This window comes from Pituophis catenifer, unplaced genomic scaffold (assembly GCF_029215685.1).
Source record: "Pituophis catenifer annectens isolate HBS135680 unplaced genomic scaffold, rPitCat1.0.hap2 SCAF_3, whole genome shotgun sequence".
Lineage (NCBI taxonomy): Eukaryota > Metazoa > Chordata > Lepidosauria > Squamata > Colubridae > Pituophis > Pituophis catenifer.
Window position 1 is genome coordinate 2,203,410 of NW_027256883.1, and position 26,059 is coordinate 2,229,468.

General features: G+C 44.6%; 1 protein-coding gene across 1 annotated transcript in view; it reads left to right on the top strand.

Moving 5' to 3' along the window:
• The window catches only part of LOC139314565 (1-phosphatidylinositol 4,5-bisphosphate phosphodiesterase gamma-1-like), an 87,710-nt gene that overhangs the window by 19,531 nt on the left and 42,120 nt on the right, over positions 1–26,059 (top strand). The window contains exons 3-10 of the mRNA XM_070940248.1: positions 7,508–7,601; positions 8,317–8,364; positions 16,096–16,180; positions 17,595–17,675; positions 19,788–19,822; positions 21,004–21,076; positions 22,589–22,690; positions 25,851–25,969. Of these exons, the coding sequence (XP_070796349.1) occupies positions 7,508–7,601; positions 8,317–8,364; positions 16,096–16,180; positions 17,595–17,675; positions 19,788–19,822; positions 21,004–21,076; positions 22,589–22,690; positions 25,851–25,969 (637 nt within the window). The remainder of the gene's footprint in view (positions 1–7,507; positions 7,602–8,316; positions 8,365–16,095; positions 16,181–17,594; positions 17,676–19,787; positions 19,823–21,003; positions 21,077–22,588; positions 22,691–25,850; positions 25,970–26,059) is intronic.

The following is a 26,059-nucleotide window of genomic DNA, read 5'->3' on the forward strand; positions in this document are numbered from 1 at the left end:
CACACTCCTTCTCCTCCTCCTCCTCCTCCTCCTCCTCCTCCTCCTCCTCCTCCTCCTCTTCCTCCTCCCTGCAAACCTCTCTCCAATCCTAAATTATAAATATTCTCCTTTATAAATACTTAAATGTAGTAAAAAGGATAATAAAGATGCCCATGATAATGATTCTTAACAGATCATGGGAAACTTGTATCATGTTATTCTAAGTGTTCTGTCTCCGTCCCACACGCACACACACCAACAGACGTTCAAGAGTTAAAGACCAAACCAGCCGACAAAATCCTTTTCCTTATGATAACGGAACTTGGCAACAACCTAGTGGCTGCCTGCCAAGAGTTTATTACTTATGAAGAGGAGAGATAACTTCTCCCCGCTTCTGGTACATCAAAAGAAACAGCTCAATAATTACGGAGTCAATCAAGTCCAGAGATACTCCAGCAAAGTCTATAGCAAAAGTCCGGCAATGCAGAATGGCATGGAAGCTTTCAGCTTTGTTCGTCACAAGGTTTGACGCCACCACGCTCCCTTTTATATCCTGTGGGGTGTGGTCCAGTGACTCAGCCTAATCTCGGGCACGCCTTTTCTTCTGTTGCGCGCGCTTATCTCTGCGACGCTGGCGTGGATCCAGCCAAGACTCATTACCCTCATCACTGTCCATCTGTGGCTGCGTGGACGTGCTTGGTCCCGGCCCTATCTCTTGCCCTTCGGCGGACACCGAAGGCATTGCCAGAGAGGAGGGTCCTGGAGAGGGAGGCCTTGCCAACTCCTCTCCTTCACTCTCGGAGTCCTCTCCTGCCGATGACACAGGCTCAGGTAACGGAGCCACAACACTAAGACCAATTATGCACCAAGCACCCCTTCATGTCCCAAAGGGGCTTTTTCCAAAAGGCCTAACTGGACTTTCTTTGTTTTTCTTTGAAGACGTTTCGCTTCTCACCCGAGAAGCTTCTTCGGTTCTGACTGAATGGTGGGGAACGGAACCGAAGAAGCTTCTCGGATGAGAAGCAAAATGTCTTCAAGGAAAAACAGAGAAAGTCCAGTTGCCTTCTGGGACATTTGGGACAACCATGAACTGGCTCCGCCCACCTGCTCGGACGTCATCATGGACACTCTGTGCATGTGCAGAAGTACTGCGTGTGTGCTTACAGTTCCGAACCGGTAGCGAAGGTAAGTGAAAACCGCTACTGAGCTGGATGACTTGAGAATTTCCAAAGACATTTTACCCATTGATGTCAAAATGAAGACCATGCCTAGAACATTTCTTTTTATTTATTTTTTTTTTATTTATTTTTCAAACTTCTATACTGCCCTTCTCCTTTCGGACTCAGGGCGGTGAACAGCCAAGATAAAAAACATTTATACATAAAGTTAAAAATAGATTTAAAATGATTAAATAAATTTGGCCCGTAATTTAAAACTTATCAATTTAAAAATCCATATCAGATTTTAAAACCAACCATAAAATCAGGACAGACTGGTGTCCACCCAACCTGGTGTTTCCTGATGAGTTGAGATAGCAGATTTGGGGAATTATTCGCCACACATCTGGAACACATCAATGGGGGAAGTCTGGCTGGATGTAACTTTGGAGTCGGTTGCAACCTTCCCTTATTTAATTGCTGTTTATAGCCGAGTAAACATACCTTTCTCTTCGATTACATCCTGCTCAAAAGTAACGGAGATTACACACTGCCTCTCCTACTAATAGCTTACTATCACATTTCTTAAATTACACCCACGTTTGTTGTGGTTCCCCAGTGTTAGCAGAAAAGAGAGCGGCCCTCTTTAGATATCCCGACATGTGGTCCTCCACTTATGACCACAATTGGAACCAGCATCTCCATTGCTAAGCAAGGAGGTTAGGAGAATCGTGTCCACTTTTCCGGCCTGTTTTTGAAGTCGTTGTTAAGTGAATTTTAAAAGCTGGACAGCAAAGCAAGTGATTGGCCTACGACCTCAATTGAGCTCAACATTTCCATCGCTAAGCAAGAAAATGACTATTTTTCACACTTACGACCGTGTGTCAAAATTCAGAAACTTGGCAACTGACTCGTATTTATGACGGACGCAGTGTCCCACGGTCATGTGATCCCCTTTTGTGACCCTCTAACCAGCAAAGTCAAGCCGGATTCACTTAACAACTTTGTGACTAACAACTGCAGCGATTCACTTAATGACTGTGGCAAGAAAGGTCGTAAAATGGGGCAAAATTCATTTAACAACTGTTTCATTTAGCAACAGACATTTTTGGGCTCAATTGTCATCATAAGTCCAGGACTACCTGTAATCCAAACTTATTTTAATTCTGCTTATTTGTTCTAATATTTTAGGAAATATTTCATTACCGTGTTTTTTTTTTCATCGTTTGATTTAATCTCAGACTTTAGACTTGTACAGGTAATCCTCGACTTACGACCGCAATTGAACCCAAAATGGCTGTTGTTAAGCGAGACATTGGTTAAGGGAGTTTTGCCCCATTTTATGACCTTTCTTGCCACCGATGTTAAATGAATCACTGCAGCTGATAAGTTCGTAACCCGGTTGTTAAGTGAATCTGGCTTCCCCGTTGACTTTGCTTGTCGGAAGGTCGCAAAATGGGATCACGTGACCCAGGGATGCTGCGATCGTCATAAATATGTTTGCATCCGAATAAACCAGTTGCATCCGAATGTAAATCACGTGACCATGGGGATGCTGCCACGGTCATAAGTGTGAAAAACGATCATAACTCACTCTTCAGTGCCCTCATAACTTTGAACGGTCGCTAAATGAACTAAACGTAAGTCAAGGACTGTCTGAAGTTGTTAGCGTGGCTTATTTTCAGTTCTTGAATCTGTTTTTTTGCAAGGCCCCTGTGGCTCCCAGTGGCTTTAACCCAACACAAATAATCTTCACCAGTGGGAAAGCCAGATCCACTTAACGACCAAGGCAGTTGTTAAGCGAGTCACCCTTCCATTTGCGACCTTTTTTGCCACAGTTTACTGAACCACCGTGTTTGTTAAGTGGATCCAGTTCCTTCCATTGACTGCTTGTCGGAAGCTGGCTGATAAATGGTGATTACATGACCCCATAAATTATATGCTGGTTTTGCCCAGCGCCTGAATTTTAATCACGTGACCGTGGGGATGCTGAAATGGTCATAAGTGTGAGGACTGATCCTACGTTATTTTTTTTGGTAACTTTAAACGGTCATTAAACGAATGGGTGTATGTCGAGAACTTCCTGTATAATAATACAGGATAATAATAATTCTTCAGGCTAGCTAGAGTTTTGTGAGCCCTAGAACAGTCTAACATAATTTATTACGGCGTAAAATTTTACAGCTTATAGTCCTTTCAGCATCGTCATCTCCCTATAATAAATTTTCCAGGATTTTAACAGCGATGAGTTGGCCCTATTAATCCTCATTTTTGTTTGCTTTGAAACCCTTATCTGCATTTTTTTCCATGGGTTCAGCAGAAGGAAGCATCCGTGGACTTCCCTAAAGCCGGGTGACTAAATACATTGAGTTTTGAAGAGCAGCAGTCAAATTCCTTAGCAGGTCAATCATTTGTGGGATTTTTGAGAACGAGACTTTTCTGCAGGGAAAAAAAAAAACAGGCAAAACCACAAATCTTAAAACGAGCTGAATGTTTTTGGCTAGCAAGAAAAATGAGCTGATGAATTTTCACAGGGTGAAAAATAACCCTAAATAGATCTGAGTTTTATAAGGAGTTAAATCAATGTTTCTCAACCTCTGTCCCTTTAAGATGGGTGGACTTCAATTCCCAGAATTCCCCAGCCAGCTGAGGAATTCTGGGAGTTGAAGTCCACCCATCTTAGTGGCTGAGGTGGGCTGTAACTCCTCTTCTACAATTGAGATAAAGTCCTAGAGAGGCCTTATGGAAGAAGAGCATTTCTACCTGACTCGGGAATTCTGGGAGTTGAAGTCCACGGGTCTTAAAGGGGCCATAGTTGTCCACCCTTGCCTTATAGGGTTAGTAGGTATGTTATTTGGGAATGACGTTGAACACCAGAAAATGCTACTCCAAGCTTCTCAACCTAAGTCCCTCTAGAATGTTCTCAGCTTACAGTGCCCAGAGGTTCTTGTAATCCCAATCTTTGAAGGCACCACATGAAGACTTCATCTCTTGGTGGACATCCAAGCAAAGAGAAGATTCCAACTTCTGAACATCTTAGAAGGCCTCTGGCTCAAGAGGCCTGTCTACAAAGTGGTTGATGATGTATTTGTGGAACAGTTTAAATTGGGAATGAGCCTCCCTTATTCCTAGACAAATCATTGATTTATGGGGCACGGAGTCCCAACGGAACAGATGCCTTTTGAGGAGAAGGAGTAGATAGACATGTTTCTTGGTCAACCAAGATCAGAACTCGCTAGGAGACCTGCAAATCTTTTACAGAGACCTTATTTGGATTTAATTTATGTACAGAGAATCTGACTCATATTTATGACGGTTGTTGTGACCCCCTTTTGGGACCTTCTGACAAGCAAAGTTCATGGGGAAGCCGGATTCACTTAACAACCTTGTTACTAACTTAGCAACTGCAGTGGTTCACTTAACAACGGTGGCAAGAAAGGTCGTAGAATGGGGCAAAATTCACTGAACTGACCGTTTCATGTATCAAGACAAATGTTGGGCTCCATTGCCATCGTAAATCGAGGACTACCTGTAATCCAAACGTATTTAATTCTGCTTATTGGTTCTGATATTTTAGGAAAGGAGTTTTCACTGCCATGCTTGTTTTCTTTTTTTAATCAATAGGTTTAATCTCACGCTTTAGACTTGCCGTTCTTCGTCTGGTTTGCTTTTAGCTCTTGAGTCTGTTCTTGGCAAGGCCCTCCGTGGCTCTCGGTGGCTTTCAGCCAACACAAATAAACTTCCCGTGACTAACACAACAGAGAGAGGGGTGTGGTGTACCTGAGTGCAGTTTTAAGGCATTGTTTTTAAGGCAGAATTGGCCTTCTTTCCGGTTTTCCCTCTACCAGGCAATTCTCTTTGCAGAATGTAGAAGAGAAGAGAATAACAGAGTTGGAAGGGACCTTGGAGGTCTTCTAGTCCAACCCCCTGCTTAGGCAGGAAACCCTACACCACTTCAGACAAATGGTTATCCAACATATCAAACGCTCCAATTCCTCTGGAAAGAAACATTTGGATCTGTCATGCTGCATCCTTGCAAAACACGAATTTATAGATTCATTTATTTAGAGAAGGTGTAAGGCCTCCCCCACTGACAAATTGTGATTCTGGGCGACATACGGGCAGAAATTGGGACCGGAATTTCTGGTGTCAAACAAGGTCAGTGAGTTGAGCCCAATTTTATGGCCTTTTTTTTCCCATGGTCGTTAAGCGGATCATCGTGGTTAAGTGAATCATGAGGTTGTTAAGTGAATCCACCTTCCCCCATTGACGCTGCTCATTGGACGCTGGCTGGGAAGGTCGCAAGGGGAGATCCCGTGACCCAAGTACTCGAATTTTCATTACAATTTTCGAGTCATAAAATTGGGCAGAATCGCAACACTGACAGGGAGTCCTCGACTTACGACCACAACCGAGCCCAAAATTTCCATTGCTGACCGAGTCAATTGCTTGTTAAGTGAATTTTGCCCTGTTTTACCACCTTCCTGGCCATCTTAAGTGAACCATGGCAGCTGTTAATTCGGTCGTTAAGTGAATCTGGCTTCCCCATTGGACTTTGCTTGTCAGAAGGTCGCAAAAGGGGATGGCGTGACCCTCCCCACCCCCCACCCCCTGAGACGCTGCGGCCATTGTAAATGTGAGCCTGTTGCCAGGCGTCTGAATTTGGAACACGTGACGGTCGTAGGCCATGGATCGATGCTACACCATGATTGTAGGCGTGAAAAAGGGTTACAACAAGTCATCTTTTTCAGTGCCGGTTGCTACTTGGTCACTAAACGAATGGTTGTACTCTTTTCAACCTGTCAGTCATTTACACTCTGAGAGTCGTTAAAAGCACCCGGAGATTCGCCTCCGTAGACATCTTCCTTGGCAGTAGCAGATTTTTTTTAAAAAAAATGGATAAGACCACCAATGTAGGAATTGATTGCGATTAAAAAATAAAATGATGAACAGAAGGTCATTTGGGTCAGTCTCTTACACGAACGTCCCTGGAGCCCTGGTGGCTTAATATCATATGGTCTATTTGTTGGGACATCTCAGGACCGGTGAATGTAGGAATTTGGGTAACTAGGGTTATAATTTAGCTTGTTACGTGAAGCTAGACATGCAAGTAAATAGTCAATGTGAGGAACAAAGTCTTAAGCTCTGGCCAAGATGAAGATTCTGAGATAGCAATCACACTTAGACTTATATACCGCTTCATAGTGCTTTTATTGCCCCCTCTAAGCAGTTTACAGAGTCAGCCTCTTGCCCTCAAGAATCTGGGTCCTCATTTTCCCCACCTCGGAAGGATGGAAGGCTGAGCCAATATTGAGCCGATCAGGATCGAACTTCTGGCAGTGAGTTAGCCTGCAGTACTGCATTCTAACCACTGCACCACCATGGCTCTTCCATCCTTCCTTCCTTCCTTCCTTCCTTCCTTCCTTCCTTCCTTCCTTCCTTCCTTCCTTCCTTTCCTTCCTTCCTTCCTACCATTAACACTTAGACTTATATACCACTTTACAGGGCTTTTATAGCCCCCTCTAAGCAGTTTACAGAGTCAGCCTCTTGCCCTCAAGAATCTGGGTCCTCATTTTCCCCACCTTGGAAGGATTGAAGGCTGAGCCAATATTGAGCTGATCAGGATCGAACTTCTGGCAGTGAGTTAGCCTGCAGTACTGCATTCTAACCACTTCACCACCATGGCTCTTCCTTCCTTCCTTCCTTCCTTCCTTCCTTCCTTCCTTCCTTCCTTCCTTCCTTCCTTTCCTTCCTTCCTTCCTACCATTAACACTTAGACTTATATACCACTTTACAGGGCTTTTATAGCCCCCTCTAAGCAGTTTACAGAGTCAGCCTCTTGCCCCCAAGAATCTGGGTCCTCATTTTACCGATCTCGGAAGGACTGAAGGCTGAGCCAACATTGAGCTGGTCAGGATCGAACTTCTGGCAGTGAGTTAGCCTGCAGTACTGCATTCTAACCACTGCACCACCATGGCCCTTCCTTCCTTCCTTCCTTCCTTCCTTCCTTCCTTCCTTCCTTCCTTCCTTCCTTCCTTCCTTCCTTCCATTAACACTTAGACTCATATGCCGCTTCCCAGTGCTTTCCAGCCCCCTCTAAGCGGTTTACAGAGTCAGCCTCTTGCCCCAAAAAATCTGGGTCCTCATTTTACCCACCTCGGAAAGACGGAAGGCTGAATCAACCTCGAGCCCGGTGAGATTCGAACTGCCAAATTGCAGGCAGCCGGCAGTCAGCAGAAGCAGCCTGCAGTACTGCACTCTCACCACTGCGCCACCGTGGCTCAGATAGCCCTTCCTTTCGGCCAGGATCTCCAGGATAAGTCCGTCCATCGATTGTCCTTCGTCTCTTTTTGTCGTCTTGTCTTCTTCAGGTTTTTGCGAGGACGATGTGACCCTCTGGGTAGCCGGGCTTAACTGGCTGGTGACCGATACGCAGCGATCACCGACTCCTCTCCAGGCTGAAAGGTATGGGCCAGCAGGAGGAAAAAAATGGGCAGAGCGCAAAGCGTCGCCGAATTTGGAGCAAATGATTCCACTCTACTCAATCGGGTGCTTTTTTGGAGCGGTCTGTCCAGTCCAGGGGTCTCCAACCTTGGCAACCAAGACCTGTGGACTTCAACTCCCAGAATTCCAGCTTTGCTGGCTGAGGAATTCTGGGAGTTGAAGTCCACAGGTCTTAAAGTTGCCAAGGTTGGAGACCCCTGCTCCAACCTGTCTTTCGTATCCGTGCCCGAGCTTAGGCATCTGTGTGTCCACACTTGTCCCGAGGCCAAAGAACGGTGTTGATGTTCCACCTCAAAGTTTTCCAGAGAGGAAAGGGTCAACAATCAGGATAGAGCTGGAAGGAACCTTGGAGGTCTTCTAGTCCAAAGAAGAGGGGGGGTCCACCTATTCTCCAAAGCACCTGAAGGCAGGAGGTGGAATGGAAACTAATCAAAGAGAGAAGCAACCTGGAATTAAAGAGAAATTTCCTGACAGTGAGAACAATTAACCAGTGGAACAGTTTGCCTCCAGAAGTTGTAGGTGCTCCATCGTTGGAAGTTTTCAAGAAGAGGCTGGACAGCCGTTTGTCTGAAATGCTTGCGCAGAGGGGGGTGGACCAGATGACCTCCGAGGCCCCTTCCAGCTGTGTTATTCTGCCTGTGTATCCCTTTCTAAAGCTACTTTTGTCTTCCTTCAGATGGCTGAGGAAGCAGTTCGACTCAATGGACAGATCTAGAGAAGGCAGGTGAGTAGACGAGGACCGTTTTCTCTTGGAAGAGCAGGGAGGCTTCCATGGAGGACCAGGGGTGCTTCTTCCATCCCTTTCCCTTTTTTTTTTTTATGCTCTTGGACGAGGCACAAGCAGACACAGTGAATGGCCTCCAGCAGAAGCTTTGCTGCTGAGTTCACTTGAGTTACAAGAACTGCATTTGCTTGGCTGGATAAAACTTCACGGAGTCTGGCTTGTTGTGGTTTCTGTAGGGGGGGAGAGGGTCCTTGGTGCTTTCTGAGCTTGGTGGTTCTCTTGAAGAGGTTTCATGACCCAAATAGGGAACATCATCAGTGTTGGAAAGGTGTGGAGTTTCTGGGGAGGAGGAGGTGGAGGAGGAGGACTGTGGGATCCCTGGATGGTTCTCTTGCAAATATTTCGTTACCAAACTACGTAACATCATCAGTGCTAGAAGGGAGTGGGGTTGCAGGGAAGAGGAGGAGGAGGAGGAGGAGGAGGACTGTGGGTGTTGTAACCCAGGCCCAAGTAAGTAGTAGGAAAATCAGTCCGTGAAAAAACAAACAAGCTTTATTCGAACAGCTGAGAATGACTTCATTCCCAGCGTCTTTCAACTAAATTAAAGCAAATTCCTCCCAACACAAATTCCTCAGTCCTATCGCAAACCTTGGTCCAATTAGACAAACTGCCAAAGGCCTTTCTTGGCAAACTTTCAGAAGACCCAGATACAAAAATAAATACAAGACGTAGACGAAGAAGAAGATGAAGCTACCAACGTTGTTTTCCGGCAAAGCCCAAACGCCATTGCTGGTCTGTTTTAAGCCTTATGGGAGGGGCCAATCATCTCTTGGCCTTACTCCCGAGTTGTCCTCTTTGCTTGAGCTGCTCTTGCCTTCTGGCAGCTCTTCTCATACGTGCACTAGGAACAGGCTCCTCCTGTTCCTCTGCCTCACTCCTATCAGTCTCTGGAGGCTCTGGAATCCATACCTCACTCCCCGATGGCCCTGGCCCCATCTCTGCCTCTGACACAGAGCCCTCATCCGGGCCTTCCCCATCCTCCAGGACTGGCCCATGTTCTTCCTCAGCCTCATCGCTGTCCAACTCCACTGCCAGCTCTGCAGGCTGCTGGCAAACCACAACAGTGGAGTCTTTCCAGCTTCTGAGCTTGGTGGTTTTCTTGCAGACATTTTATGACCCAACTAGGTAACATCCTCAGTTCTAGAAGGGAGTGGAGTTCATTTACAAGTAGCTTGCCTTGCCAGTGTTGGTGAGAGTGTTTTCTTTCTTCTTAGCAGTTCCTTGATTAGGCTGTTGTTTACTGTGTGATTGTCTGTCTGAGTTCGTTGTTCCTTGATTGGGATATTGTTTACTGCTTGATTGTTGGTCTGGTGTTAAATACTAAACCACAACCTAATCCAGGAACTACCGTGAACACTCCCACCCACAGTGTCAGTGCAAGCCATTTATATATAAACAGAGAACGAACCTGCATCCTTCTAGCACTGATGATATTACCTAGTTGGGTCATGAAACGTCTGCAAGAAAACAGCCAGGCTCAGAGAGCCCCAAGGACCCCACAGTTCAACTCTGAGCTATAAATATTCTCTTCTATCATTTTTTCAGTACAGGGGCTCTAAATTTTCCCCCTTCTTAACCCTTCTTCGAGTCTGCAATTCTTGACTCGGGAATTCTGGGAGTTGAAGTCCACAGGGTCTTAAATTTGCCAAGGTTGGAGACCCCTGTTCTAGAGCCACATCTCTCAATCTTGACCACTTGAAGATGGATGGACTTCAACTCCCAGAATTCCCCCAGCCAGCTTTGCAGTGATTTGTCTATGATGGTGTGGAAGGAAAGATTGTCCAATCTTGGCAGCGTTAAGACTTGTGGACTTCCAACTCCCAGAATCCCAAACTGGTTAGGGAATTCTGGAAGTTGGCTGGCTGAGGAATTCTGGAAGGTTAGACACCCCTGCTCCAAATCAAAGGCTTCGGGACGAAATAGGAAAAAGCCAAGACATAAGGAAGGTGGGGGCATTGACTGGATATCCCCCCACCTCCCATGCCAAGAAGCCATAAACAGGATGTGGGGCAGGAAAGGGAGGAGGAAATGGGTGTGGAGGTAGGAAGCGATGTGGAGCTGGACGAGGAGGAAGCCAGGGTCCAGACAATTTTATTTTTTCAGCCAAAGGTAGAGCCCAGAATCGCACATACAAACCATAGGGAAACTCTGCTTTCCTACACCAAGGTTACTTAGCAAAAAGTAAAGTCACAAGGTCTGCTTTTCGTTTCCCAGAGGGTTAATATTTAACTCAATTTAATCTCGTTCACATTCTTTTAATCAATTGCTTATTTTAACCCCCTGGTCAAAGGGATTCATTCAAGGCAAAAAGAAAAAAGTCAGAATTCACTTTCTGGGATCTTCTCCAGCAAAGCATCTCTTTGGCTCCTGGTGTTCTTTTACCCAGAAGAATTGTTCTATTAAAGAATTCGACTATTCTATTAAAAGAATAATCTCAGGGTTGGTCCAGGCAGAAGGCCTTCGCCAGGGATGTCACGTTGGAAATATCAGCTTTGGCTTTGCAGTTTACAGAGCAAAGGCTCTGGGTGTGGGGGCCAAAAATCAGGAGGTTGACCCCAAGGGCCAGATCCAAACATTATCTGGCCTTTAGGTGTGTTACGCAACTGATGAGATTCTGATGGAAGAGAATAGTTGCAAATTAGGGTTGAAGTGGGGGGGGAGTCCTTGGGGCTCTCTGAGCTGGGTGGCTTTCTTGCAGACGTTTCATGACCCAACTAGGGAACGTCATCAATGCTAGAAGGGAGTGCGGTTTGCTCTCTGTTTATATACAAGTGACTTGCCCTGTCAGTGTTGGTAGGAATGTCGTATAGCTATCAAACCAACACTGACGGGGCAAGCCGCTAGCTTATGAAAAGAGAGCCAACCACACTCGCTTTTAACACTGATGATGTTACCTAGTTGGGTCATGAAATGTCTGCAAGAAAACCACGAAGCACCCAGGACCCTACTGGTGAGAATGGCTGGCTTGGTAACCAAACCTCTGCAAGAAAGCAGGGAAACCTCCTCTAGGGGGAATTAAGAAATACGATTAGATAGAATAGAGGAGAGGAGAGGAGAGGAGAGGAGAGGAGAAGAGAAGAGAAGAGAAGAGAAGAGAAGAGAAGAGAAGAGAAGAGAAGAGAAGAGAAGAGAAGAGAAGAGAATTCTTTATTGGCCAAGTGTGATTGGACACACAAGGAATTTGTCTTGGTGCATATGCTCTTGGAGTACATAAAAGAAAACATGTGCATCAAGAATCATAAGGTACAACACTTAATGATAGTCACAGGGAACAAGTAAACAATAAGCAATCAAATCATATTAGGATAGATAGATAGATAGATAGATAGATAGATAGATAGATAGATAGATAGATAGATAGATAGTTTTCTGAGGTTTTCGCGGGTGTTTGTATGTAGGTCTTTGGTTATTCGGGTTTTCTCCCGCATAAAATTGGAGGTTTCTTGGCAACGTTTCGACGAAGTCTCATTCGTCATCTTCAGGCTGGTGTTCTCGGCTTCGTGCTTCTTTGTGCTCCTAGAAGAGAGAGAGAGAGAGAGAGAATCTGATGGATGGATGATAGAAATAGAGAGAGATGATGGATGGATGAGATAGATGATATAGATAGATAGATAGATAGATAGATAGATAGATAGATAGATAGATGATGGATGGATGATAGAAATAGAGAGAGAGTTGATGGATGAGATAGATAGATAGATAGATAGATAGATAGATAGATAGATAGATAGATAGATAGATAGATAGATGATGGATGGATGATAGAAATAGAGAGAGAGAGTTGATGGATGAGATAGATAGATAGATAGATAGATAATAGAAACAGAGAGAGAGTTGATGGATGGATGAGATAGATAGATAGATAGATAGATAGATAGATAGATAGATAGATAGATAATAGACAGACAGACAGACAGACTCAATGACAATCAAAAAACACTGTGCTGCAAACCCCTCCCTTCCCCTGGGGCCGTGCGGAGGGGTGTGGGCGTTGTCCCAGCCAATCCAGAGGGCGCAAGGTTGAAGAAGGTGGCCTTCATCTCCCCCCCATTCCCCTCCCCCGCCACGAAAGGTACACATCCAGACCCAGAAGGTGAACGTGCCAACAGGCTCCTGGGCTGCAATCCCGGGACAGATGTGTTTGCACAAACAAAGTTGTTATGCAGGAAGGAGCCCCACCTTCCTTGACCTGAATTGCCTCGCCATGAAAAGTCTCAGGTAGGCCTACCTGCAGCCTCCTTCCTGCCCCTCCCTCCCTCCCTCCCTGTCTGGAAGGGATCCAGGTTTTTTCAAAGCGAAAACGGATCCTTGGTCTTCCTGCGTTATTCCCAAGACACACAGGGAGGGGATCTGGCAGGGCACCCTGCCCTGAGAACAAACACCCCCCTACACACACACACACACACACACACACACACACACACACACACACAGACACACACGGCACGTCCCGGCCTGCAGTTTAGCTCTTAGTCTCTTTTTTTATCGTTTCAAACTTTTAATTTTATTCCCCAAGTTAAAAGGCAAAATCAAGTTAAAAAAAGAAGAAGAAACCAACTAACAACCCTCAAATACTAAACGATTTTTTTTAAAAGGGAATTCTCGTTGAAGAATGAATTTTTAAAATTGACTGAACTGGCAGAGAGGGAGAAATTGAGGGCCCAGGTAGTCCTTGATTTACGACCACGACGGAGCCCAGGATTTCCGTTTGCTAAGCGAGACGTTGGTTAAGTGAGTTTTGCCCCCATTTTACGACCTTCGTTGCCACAAAGGTTTACGACCTTTGCTAAGTGAAGCGCTACGCTTGTTAAGTTAGCCACGGGGTTGTTAAGTGAATCTGGCTTCCCCATTGACTTTGCTTGTCCTAAGGTCTCAAAAGGGAATCACGTGACCTTGGGACATTGCAACCGTCGTAAGTACATGCCAGTTGCCGAGCATCTGAATTTTGATCACGTGACCGCGGGGATGCTACAACGGTCGTAACTGTGAAAAACAGTCATAAGTCACTTTTTTCAGTGCCATTGTTATGTTGACTGGTCACTAACTGAACCGTTGTAAGTCGAGGACTACCTGAAAAGAAAAAAAAGAAGGAAAAAGAAGCAACTAACATCCATCAAACTCTAACAATAAAAATAATAAAAATATTCTCGTTGAAGAATGAGTTTTTAAAATTGACTGAACTGGCAGAGAGGGAGAAATTGAGGGCCCAGGTAGTCCTTGATTTACGACCACGATGGAGCCCAGGATTTCCGTTTGCTAAGCGAGACATTGGTTAAGTGAGTTTTGCCCCATTTTACGACCTTTGTTGCCACAAAAGTTGTTAAGTGAATCTGGCTTCCCCATTGACTTTGCTCATCGGAAGGTCGCAAAAGGGAGATCATGTGACCTTGGGACATTGCAACCGTCATAAGTACATGCCAGTTGCCGAGCATCTGAATTTTGATCACGTGACCCTGGGGATGCCAAAATGGTCATAAGTGTGAAAAACGGTCATCAGTCACTTTTTTCAGTGCCGTTGTTACGTTGAACAACAACGTAACACTAACCGAACTGTTGTAAGTCGAGGACTACCTGAAAAGAAAAAAAGAAAAGAAAAAAGAAGCAAGGAACTAACAACCATCAAACACTAACGATAAAAATAATAAAAATATTCTTGTTGAAGAATGGATTTTAAAATTGGCTGAAGTAGCAGAGATGGCAAAATGGACTGTATTAACAGAATAGCAGAGTTGGAAGGGACCTTGGAGGTCTTCTAGTCCAACCCCCTGCTCAAGCAAGGGGAGGGAAACCAACATTGCTGGATTATACCAGTGGTGAAATGTAGAATTTGTTACTACTGGTTCTGTGGGCGTGGCCTGGTGGGGGGGGGCGTAATATGACTGAGTGGGCGTGGCCAACTTTTTTTTTTTTAACTTTTAAAACCATTTTTTCTACAACCTCTTCGGCTGAAGAGGTTGTAAAAAAAATGCTTTTAAAGCCTCTGACGATCCCAGCTGAGTTGCCTGATCGGCAGAGGCTTTTTTTCCTTTAAAAATTTTTTTTTCTACAACCCCTTTGGCCGAAGCAGTTGTAGAAAAAATGCTTTTAAAAGCCCTTGATGATCCCAGCTGACCCGCGCGATCATCAGAAGCAATTTTTTTTTTACTTTTAAAAGCATTTTTTTGGCCAAACAGGTTGTAGAAAAAATGCTTTTAAAAATAAAAAAAAGCCTCTGATGATTCCACGGCTCAGCTGGGCAATGTGGGGAGGGGGCAGGGATTTTTGCTACCGGTTCTCCGAACCACCCGCCTCCATCACTACCGGATCGGGCGATCCGGTCCAAACTGGGAACATTTTACCCCTGTATTATACTAATCAGCATTCAACTAGGGAAGATGTTAGGTATATATGTGTTAAGGTTTCTTTTTTCTTTTCTAAGACACTTTTTTCGTTAATGTCCTTTTTGTTTTTCTTTTTAAATATTAAATAAGCCTAACACTTTTTTAAAATGTTTTTAATTGTTTGTTATTGTTTTTAATCATTTTCAGCATTCAACCAGAGTGGACTTTTTATGTTTAATGTTAGCGTGAATAACATTGGTTAGTTTACCACTTAAGTTACTGCCTCTCAAAATGCAAAACTTTACCTGTAGTTTGAGGCAACATTAACGGTTCAAATCCCTTTTTGCAAGAGAAGGCACCCAGTTTGTAACCTGCAAAAACCAGTTTGAGGACTTATCCCAAACTGGGAAGGTGGATTTTGGGATGGGGTGGGATGTCGCCTGCTGCCCCCTGCTGCCTGCAACTGAGAACAACAGTTTGGCTTCCGCAGGGGGAAGATATTAGCATTAATATCTATTATTTTTAAAATGTTTTGTCTTGTTTTCAATGGGTTGCAATCCGATTAGAGGGGAGATGGGCAGCATATAACTTTCATTAATAAATAAAAATATAAAAATAAAAGAACCAAAGAGGGGATCTTTATCCGAGGGTCAGGATAATATTATTTGCAACTGTCAAAAGTTCTCCAAAGAGGCAAGCCGCCAGCCAATATTAATCTTTCTCTGTGGTTTGGGATCTGGGATAAATGTACGGACCAGTGGCTCTCCAGCTTTGCAACTGTAAGAGGAGTGGACTTCAACCCCCAGAATTCTGTGGCTCCTAGGATTCTATGCTGGGTGGGGAATTCTGGGAGTTGAAATCCACCCTTCTTAAAGTTGCAGAAATTTGGAAACATTGACGGAGAAAAAGTAAAATAAAATCTGCAGATTCAGCAGTGTGTCCCTTTAGATCCCCGAAAGTTAATTTTCTTGGCACCTTTAAATTGTGCTGGCTGGGGAATTCTGGGAATTGAAGAGTCCACCCCTCTTAAAGTTGCAGAGATTGGGAGACCCTGACAAGACAAAAATGTAATTAAAATAAAACCTGAAGATTCAGTGTCGTGGTGTTCACCCTTTAGACCCATCCCCAAAAAAGTTTATTTTCTTCGTGTGACGTAATGCAATCTGTAGCAGTTGGATGGGGACAGGTCCTGTGTTCGAATCCTCTCTCCACCATGAAGAGAGGTGTGCCACTGTGGGCCACCCCCTTCCTGAGCTCCGAGAGGAAAGGGAAGAAATAAGCGACACAGGTGGGGGGGGGGTGAGGGTCGTTGTGTGGGTCTGAACGCACATCCAACTTTTGTCTCTTGCAGCATCAGCCCCAAAGATTTGAAGGCCATGTTACCTCAGGTCAACTACCGGGTTCCGAATATGCGTTTCCTTCGAGATAAACTTGTGGTAAGCAGATAGCGATAGCAACAGCCCTTAGACTTATATAACGCTTCACAGTGCTTTACAAGCCTCTCTAAGCGGTTTACAGAGTCAGCCTCTTGCCCCCCAACAATCTGGGTCTTCGGATCGAACTGCTGGCAGTGGGCAGAGTTAGCCTGCAAGTCTGCATTCTCACCATTGGGCCACCACATCCCTTCCTTCCTTCTTCCTTCCTCCCTCCCTCCCTATGCTCTATTCCTTCCTGCTTTCCTGCCTGCCTTCCTTCCTTCCTTCCTTCCTTCCTTCCTTCCTTCCTTCCTTCCTTCCTTCCTCAAGTTCTCCTTCCTTCCTTCCTCCCTCCCTCCCTTTTCTTTCCTTCCTTCCTTCCTTCCTTCCTCCCTCCTTTCCTCCCTCTCCATGCTCTATTCCTTCCTTCCTTCCTCATGCTCTATTCCTTCCTCCCCTCCTTCATTCCTCAAGCTCTCCTTCCTTCTTTCCTCCTTCCCTCCCTCCCTCTTTCCTAGTGCTCTATTCCTTCCTCCCTCCCTCCCTCCCTCCCTCCCTTCCTTTTCTTTCCTTCCTTCCTTCCTTCCTCCCCTCCTTCATTCCTCAAGCTCTCCTTCCTTCCTTCCTCCCTCCTTCCCTCTCCATGCTCTATTCCTTCCTTCCTTCCTTCCTCATGCTCTATTCCTTCCTCTCCTCCTTCATTCCTCAAGCTCTCCTTCCTTCTTTCCTCCCTCCCTCCCTTTTCTTTCTTTCCTTCCATTCTTCCTCCCCTCCTTCCTCAAGCTCTCCTTCCTTCTTTCCTTCCTCCCTCCCTCTTTCCTAGTGCTCTATTCCTTCCTCCCACCCTCCCTCCCTTTTCTTTCCTTCTTTCCTTCCTTCCTCCCCTCCTTCATTCCTCAAGCTCTCCTTCTTTCTTTCCTCCCTCCCTCTTTCCTAGTGCTCTATTCCTTCTTCCCTCCCTCCCTTTTCTTTCCTTCCTTCCTTTCTTCCTCCCCTCCTTCCTCAAGCTCTCCTTCCTTCTTTCCTTCCTCCCTCCCTCTTTCCTAGTGCTCTATTCCTTCCTCCCTCCCTCCCTCCCTTTTCTTTCCTTCTTTCCTTCCTTCCTCCCCTCCTTCATTCCTCAAGCTCTCCTTCCTTCTTTCTTTCCTCCCTCCCTCTTTCCTAGTGCTCTATTTCTTCTTTCCTCCCTCCCTCCCTTTCCACTTAGCAATAGCCCTTAGACTTATATCCCACTTCACAGTGTTTCACAGTCGCTTCTAAGAGGTTTACAGAATCAGCATTTTGCCCCCAAAAATCTGGGTCCTGATTTTATCGACATCGCTGGGAACCGTTGGAACTGGAGTCTCGATACATGGGAGGGATCCAGGTTGAGAGAGACTGATCTGGTCTCGGCAAATTTAATTAACTCTTTCTTTTCTCTTCTGGGTCCAAGCAGGAGCTGGAGGTTCGTGGCGATATCACCTTCAGCCATTTTACGCACTTCTACAAAAATCTGATGTTCGATGCGCAGAAATCGGTAAGAACTTTTAGCCTCCATTGCAGGAGGAGATGTTGTGTTTCTCAGCAGGAGCTGAAACTCGGGAGGAGTCTGATACACATAGTCCTCGGCTTACAACAGTTCATTTAGTGACCAGAGTGACAACAGCACTGTAAAAAGTACATGCCAGTTCCCAAGCGTCTGGGTTTTCGATCATGTGACCGGGGGGGATGCCACCACGTCATAGGTAAAAAAAAAACCCCACATGTCTTTGTAGATCAAAATTCAGGTGTTTGGAAATTGACTCGTATTTATGACGGTTGCAGTGTCCCGGGGTCATGTTATCCGCTTTTGCGACCTTCTGAAAGGCAAAGTCAACGGGGAAGCTGAATTCACTTAACAACCATGTTACTAACTTAACAACGGCAACGATTCACTTAACAACTGTGGCAAGGAAGGACGTAAAATAGGGAAAAACCTGTTTAATAACTGTCTCACTTAGCAATGGAAATTTTGGCCTCAGTTGTGGTTGTAAGGTGAGGACATCTCTTTTCTGACTTACAAATTTGATTCAGAGGTAGGAGCTTTCTACATAAATACGGCTAAATTAGATGAATAGAATAGAATAGGAGCTGGAAGGGACCTTGGAGGTCTTCTAGTCCAGCCCTCTGCCCAAGCAGGAGACCCTATACCAGAGGTCCTCAAACTTGGCAGCTTTAAGACTTGTGGACTTCAATTCCCAGAATTCTCCAGCCGGAGAATTCTGGGAGTTGAAGTCCACAAGTCTTAAAGCTGCCAAGTTTGAAGACCTCTGCCCTATACCATTGCAGACAAGTTGCTGTCTAGTCTCTCTTTGAAAACCTCCAGTGATGGAGCAACCACAACTTCTGGAGGCCAGCAGTTCCACTGGTTAATTTTTCTCACTGACAGGAAGTTTCTCCTCGTTCGTGAGTTATTAGAGAATTAGTGAGTGCCGTTTTGTGATCCTGTAACATGGGGACCCCTAATTGTCAAACTTTGGATCTGGGACATAAGTCTCCCTTTTCACATCGGTCGTAACTTCGAACGGTCACTAAGCGATTCGTCGCAAGTCAAGGACCACGGAAGTCCTTGACTCACGACTACAACTGACCCCCAAAATTCCTATTGCTAAGCGAGACATTTGTTAAGGGAGTTCTGCTCCATCTTCCTTGCCACAGTTCAGCAAATCATTTGGTCACTAAGCAAATCCGGCTTCCCCCCTTTGACTTGGCTTGTCGGAAGGTCGCAGAAGGGGCCGTGCAGCCGTCATAAGTACGAGCCAGTGGCCAAGCATCAGAATTTTCATCATGTGACCACGGGGATCCTGCAACGATCGTAAGTGTGAAAACCCATCATAAGTCACTTTTTTCAGTGTCGTTGCAACTTTGAACGGTCACTAAATGAATGGTGGTGAGTCGAGGATTAATCCTAACTCTTTGACATCACGGAAAAGAATTCCCATTTAAACCCTTCTGTTTAAAAATACCTTTTCTTAAAACTTCCGTCGGTCCCAGCTTTGCCAGCGATTAAAACCGGTGGATTCACATTGGTGGTGAAATCCAAATTTTTTTACTAACGGTTCTGTGGGCGTGGCTTGGTGGGTATGGCAGAGGAAGGATACTGCAAAATCCCCATTCCCTCCCCACTCCTGGGAGGATATTGCAAAATCTCCATTCCCACCCCATTCTGGAGCCAACCAGAGGTGGTATTTGCCGGTTCTCTGAACTACTCAAAATTTCTGCCGGTATGAATGGCTTTGAGACCAGAAATTAAAAATTACATAAACAGGGGAGAAAATAAAATGTAAAATATGTGTATAATAAATATATTGAAATGTATAAAATTAAGGTTACTTGGGTTAGAAAATGCAATGTAACCAAAGAAAAAGGGGACAATGAAGAAAATGAAATAATATGAGAGTTATGGGGGGAAAGATATAGAAAGGAAAGAAGACCACGAAGAAACATTTGATAAAAAGAGGATATACTTATATGTTGTATCTTATGTGTTTGTCATATTGTGTCATAATAAAATAGTAAAACTTTAAAAAAAAAAAAAAATTCCGCTACTCGTTCTCCAGAACCTGCTGTATTTCACCCCTGATTCACATGTTGTTTCTTTGCTTTTCAGATCATCGAACAACTGGAGTTGTCCTTCCCTTTACGGTAAGTAGGAAGTGTGCCTCGGTTTCCCTGTCTCCTCTTGGGCCCAGGTGCTCGTAATCAAGGCATTCTCTCTTTCCTGCTTCTTTGGGAGGATTTTCCTGATTGTGATTGAGCACAGCTGCAAAGTTGACAAAAATAATATTTGCACCAAGGGGGCTTCTCCAGGGTCAAAGCAAAACAAAAGCAGCCTCAAAGAATTGACCAAAACATACGAAAAGCAAAACAAAAACCACACCACTAGGGGCTCTAATTACTCTCTGTAATTAAAGAGAATCTGCTTTGAGACTTGCGTTTCCATAGTCCACTGTTTTCTGACTTCTTGAACTTTAAAGTGGGTGGACTTCAACTCCCAGAATTCCCCAGACATCCAGTCTTTCTCAACCACAGCCACTTTCAGACGGGTGGACTTCAACTCCCAGAACTCCCTAGAATTCTCAACTTCAATAGCATTGGGACTCCTTCATCCAGCGTCTTCCAGTTGGATGAAGGGAACGTCCAGCTCTCCTCTTCAATCCTTTTGGGGTGTCTTGCTAAGCCTCTGAGATATGTTAAACTGGCATAGCTAGCCTGAGAATTCTGGGAGTTGAAGTCCACAAGTCTTAAAGCTGCCAAGTTTGAAGACCTCTGAGTGGAAGCAAGTTTGGTGAGCAAGGAACCAGAACTTTTGAGAACTACCATCAACACCTGTGGCTCAGGGAATTATCTGGAGACGGTCTTCTCCAACATGGTGTCCAGCAGATGCCCAGCCGGACCTATAGCTGGGAATTCTGGGACATGTGCTCCTAACTCATCCAGAAGATGCCAGAATAGGGACAAGTGATACGAAAGATGCAAACAATTGACAAAGTCCTGATAGAAGAAAATATTTGCAGTTCAGAGTTGAACTGTGGGGTCCTTGGTGCTCTCTGAGCTTGGTCAAGCTAGCACTGATGATGTTACCTAGTTTGGCAATGAAATGTCTGTGAGAAAACAACCGAGCTCAGAGAACACTCTACAGTCCTCCTCCTCCACTCCACTCCCTTGTAGCACTGATGATGTTACTTAGTTTGGTAATGAAACGCCTGCGAGAAAACAATTGAGCTCAGAGAGTACCAAGAACCCCACCCTTGACAAAGTGCTGTTGCGTGAGGGTGTGTGGCACAGCTGCTGACATGTTTTCTTGTCTCCTGCTTCCTTTTCAGGAACATGGATCGGCCGGAACTCTGCCAAATCACCTTATACGACTTCCAGAAATTCTTACAGTACGATCAAAAGGTATTTTCTGGAGGAAATAGGTTTGCCTTTGTGAAAACCAGCAGAGATAATGAACAAAAAACTAATGCTAATGAAATAGCTAATGTTTTCCTGTTGTGTACCTTTCCTTTTGTGACTTTTTGTTAGCTGCCCACAGTCCCTTGACAATGAGATGGGCGGTATGTAAATTCAATAAATACATAAATAAATAGCTGCATTTCTGTATGGGTAATCAGTGGTGGGATTCAAATAATGTAACAACCGGTTCTCTGCCCTAATGACCAGCGGGGTAGGCGTGGCTCGGTGGTCATGTGACTGTGTGGGCATGGCCAACTCAATGTCACTCATGTCATGTCAGCTTCCCCTTAGCCATTACAATGTAACAAGGGTTAACCAGAGAGGCAGTTTCTGTAAGCAGGGCAATAAAGATTAGGCTAGAAACACCACCAGAATGTTTCCTGCCTGCCTTCCTTACAGGATTAGCCCTGTAAAGTGGAAAAAAACAAAAGGAGATTTTTTCCAACAACAGGTTCTCCGAACTGCTTAGAAAGTTAACAACCGGTTCTCCCGAATAGTGCGAACTGGCTGAATCCCGCCACTGTCGGTAGTCCTTGACTTACTTGAGCCCAAAATTTTTTTTTGCTAAGTGAGATATTTATTGAGTTTTGCCCCATTTTATGACCTTTCTTGCCACCGTTGTTAAGTGAATCACTGCAGTTGTTAAGTTGGTCACACAGTTGTTAAGTGAATCTGGCTTCCCCATGGACTTGGCTTGTCAGAAGGTCCCAAAAGGGGATCACACGACCTTGGGATGCTGCGACTGTCATAAGTATGAGCCAGTTGCCAAGTGAATGAGGTTTGATTACGTGACCGTGGGGATGCCACAATGGTCGTAGGTGTGTGAAAAAAAAGCCATTGGTCACTTTTTCAGTGCCATTGTATCTTCGAAAAGTCACTAAACAAACTGTTGTAAGTTGAGGACTTCCTGTATTGTTCCTCCCCTCTAGACAGAATCTTGCCAAACGAAAGGAGATTATTTTCATCATCAGTGTTGTACTCCAAGGATCTCCATAAGTCTGGAGGAGCCATCTTAACTCTGTTCCTTCTAGCCACATGGCCTAAACTTTGCTGTATATTTGCTCTGGAATGCAAATGAATGAATGAATGAAAATGGAAGGAAGGAAGGAAGGAAGGAAGGAAGGAAGGAAGGAAGGAAGGAAGGAAGGAAGGCTGGCCCTCCCTCCCTCCCTCCTGGGAATCCAGACCACATTCCACCGCAATCAATTTGTCTCCTAGCCACTGCTTAATTTTTTTCCATTATGTTCTCTCTCTCACCTGGTCTTTCAAGTCTTCCAACGGTGCATTGATTTTGCTAAAACCTATGCAGTGCATGTCAAAGTGGCAGGAGTTTGCAGGTGCCATCCTGACTTTTTTTGACCTCTCCTGAGGATGCCCCCCCTCCCTCTCCATTCAAACCCAGCTCTCCTGCTGCACAGCTTCCTGGTAATTCTGCCCTCTGCCTTTTCTCTGCAGGAAGCCTGGGCGAGTGACATCGGTAAGGTACGCAGGTTTATGTGCAGCTACCTGCAGGATCGTTTTGCTGACATGACAGAGCCCGTCTTCCAGCTGGATGAAGTGAGTGTCTGGCTCTCTTCCTCAATCATCTGGGCGGTGGGGGAGGGTGGGTCTTTTTAAACCAGCGTTTCTCAACCTCAGCAACTTTACGATGGTTGGACTTCAACTCCCAGAATTCCCCAGAGGAATCTAGAGAGTCCGAAGGGGAAGTCGTTTAAATGTTGAGCCAGCTGTCTGCTGCAGCTGCCAAAAAAGCTAACACAATCCTTGGTTGTATAAACAGAGGCATAGAATCAAAATAATGTGATTAGTACTGCTTTATAAAGCCTTCGTAAGGCCACACCTGGAAACCTGCATCCAGTTTTGATTGCCACATTACAAAAAAAGATGTTGAGACTTTGGAAAAAGTGCAATGAAGAGCAACTAGGATGATTAAAGGCCTGGAGACTAAAACAGATGAAGAACGGTTGCAGGAACTGGGCGTGGCTAGTCTAGAGAAAGGAAGGACTGGGGGGTGGACGGACATGATAGCAGTCTTCCAGTATTTGAGAGGCTGCCCCAAAGAAGAGGGGTGCAAATTATTTTCCAAAGCGCCAGAAGGAATTGGGTAAGTACCAAGAGCCTTGGTACTACAGTGGTTTAAAGCACCCTGTTATTAACACAGCTGCCTGCAATTTACTGCTGGTTCGAATCTCTCCAAGGCTCAAGGTTGACTCAGCCTTCCATCCTTTCTAAGGTGGGTAAAATGAGGACCCAGTTTGTGGGGGCAATAAGCTGACTTTGTATAAATATACAAAAGTATGAAGGCTATTGCTTAACGCATTGTAAGCCGCTCTGAGTCTCCGGAGAAGGGCGGCATATAAATCAAATTAAAAAAAAAAAAAAAAGTCTAGTCTAGTGAAAAGAAAGACTAGGGGGGATACGATAGCAGTAGTCCAATATTTGAGGGGCTCCTATAATAATAATAATAATAATAATAATAATAATAATAATAATAATAATAATAATAATAATAATAATAATAGAAACAGAAACAGAAAGCTTTATTTTGGCAGCTCAAGAACAAGCCCTAGCCACAAACTGCATGAAGGCAAAAATTCAACATGTTACCACCAACAGCAAATGCCACCTCTGCAATGAAAAAGATGAGACAGTCGACCACCTGATCAGTGGGTGCAGCAAAATTTCACAAACCGACTACCTACAACGCCATGACCGCGTTGCTAAGATCATTCACTGGAAATTGTGCCAGAAGTTTGGATTTGAGTACAGCAAAAACCACTGGGAACGTCGGGTTGAGAAAGTTTTAGAGAATGAGAAACTCAAGATCTTGTGGGACTTTAGGATTCAGACTGACAGGCACTTGGTCCACAACACACCTGACATAACAATAGTTGAAAAGAAAAAAGTATGGTTCATTGACATTGCAATACCTGGTGATGCACAGATTGAAGATAAGCAGCAAGAAAAAAATCACAAAGTACCGGGACTTGCAAACTGAAGTTGAGCGACTGTGGAAAAAGAAATCGTGTGTTGTCCCGATTGTAATTGGAGCCCTCGGAGCAATCCCCAAAGGGCTACCCCGCTATTTAGAAATTCTAAATTTACCGGACTTGAACATTTTGACTCTACAAAAAACCACCTTACTCGGAACAGCTTACATCCTCCGACGATACCTTAACAGTTCCTAGGTCCTTGGTTAGGACTCGAGCTGCTGAGCTATTAACCAGCCTCAAAGGCTGTGAATCTCACTAAAGATTAAATAATAATAATAATAATAATAATAATAATAATAATAATAATAGTAATTTTATTTCTATATCGCCCTTCTCCCGAAGGACTGTACAGTCTGATTAAAAGCACAAAGACAAACAAAATTTAAAAATAATTAAAATTATTAAACAATTGGCTCAATTATAAAATTGAGCCTACATAAACGGGGGGGGGGGGGGGTGTCAAACTATTTTCCAAATGCCAAAAGGTAAGACAAGAAACAATGGATGGAAACTAACCAAGGAGAGAACCAACCTAGAATTAAGAATAAATTTCCTGATAGTTAGAACAATTAATCTGTGGAAGGACTTGCCTCCAGAAGTTGTAGGTGCTTCATCACTGGAGGTTTTTAAGAAGAGACTGGACAGCCACTTGTCTGGCATGGTATAGGGTCTCCTGCTAGAGCAGAGGGTTGGACTAGAAGACCTCTGAGGTCCCCTGTCAGGTTTCCAAGTGATGAAACCCATTCAAAAAAGAAATAGGCAAAGTCCATCTTCCAAAACAAACTTCTTTTATTTAGGTAGGAATCAAATTGGCAAAGTCTGTTGTAATTCCGGATCTGACAGACTGGATTTACATCACATAATGTTGTAAATTAGAAACATCCCTCAAAAGTCACATTCTCCAATAAATACTCAATCCACATTTCATGGTGTCTTCCATTCTCGCCAGGAGCTGCCTCCGTTCCCACGGGAAAGAAAGTCACCTGCCCAAAACAATCTTAGAGTCCTGCATCCAGTTTTGGTCATCACACTATAAAAAAGATGTTGAGACTCTAGAAAGAGTGCAGAGAAGAGCAACCAGGAGGATGAGGGGACTGGAGGCTAAAACATATGAAGAACGGTTACAGGAACTGGGCCTGGCTAGTCTAGTGAAGAGAAGGACCAGGGGAGACACGATAGCATCTTCCAATATTTGAGGGGCTGCCACAGAGAGGAGGAAGGGGGTCAAGCTATTCTCCAAAGCACCAAAGAAGGCCAGACAAGGAACAATGGATGGAAACTGACCAAGGAGAGATTCAACCTGGAAATAAGGAGGAATTTCCTGACAGTGAGAACCATCAACCCATGGAACAGAAGTTGCCTTCAGAAGTTGTGGGAGCTTCATCTCTGGAGGCTTTCAAGAAGAAACTGAACTGCCATCTGTCAGAAATGGTGAAGGGTCTCCTGCTTGAGCAGGGGGTTGGACTAGATGACCTATAAGGTCCCTTCCAACTCTGTTAATCTGTTAATCTGATTTAATCCTCACTATCTATTCGCTCTTCCCCCCCACCTTAAGAATGTGGCGAGCCTGAAAACCCCCCTTACCAAGTAAAGAGAAAGAAAAGGAACAAATGATTATAATAGAGAACTAAATAAAATGGCTACACATATCTCAAATTTGGGCTCGACATCCCTTCCAACTGGGTTATTCTGTAATGGTTTTTCTTTCCCTCTTCTTTGCACAGTTCCTGACGTTTTTGTTCTCCAAAGAAAACATGCTGATGGATTCCAAGGGTGAGCAAGTGGTCCCTGAAGAAATGAACTTCCCCTTGTCGCAGTACTGGATCTCGTCTTCTCATAACACGTAAGAGTTTCTCCGATTCTTGGGCCAATTATGGATGGATTAAGCCTGGAAAGGAGGCAACTGAGGTCATGCTAGATAGGACTATTCATT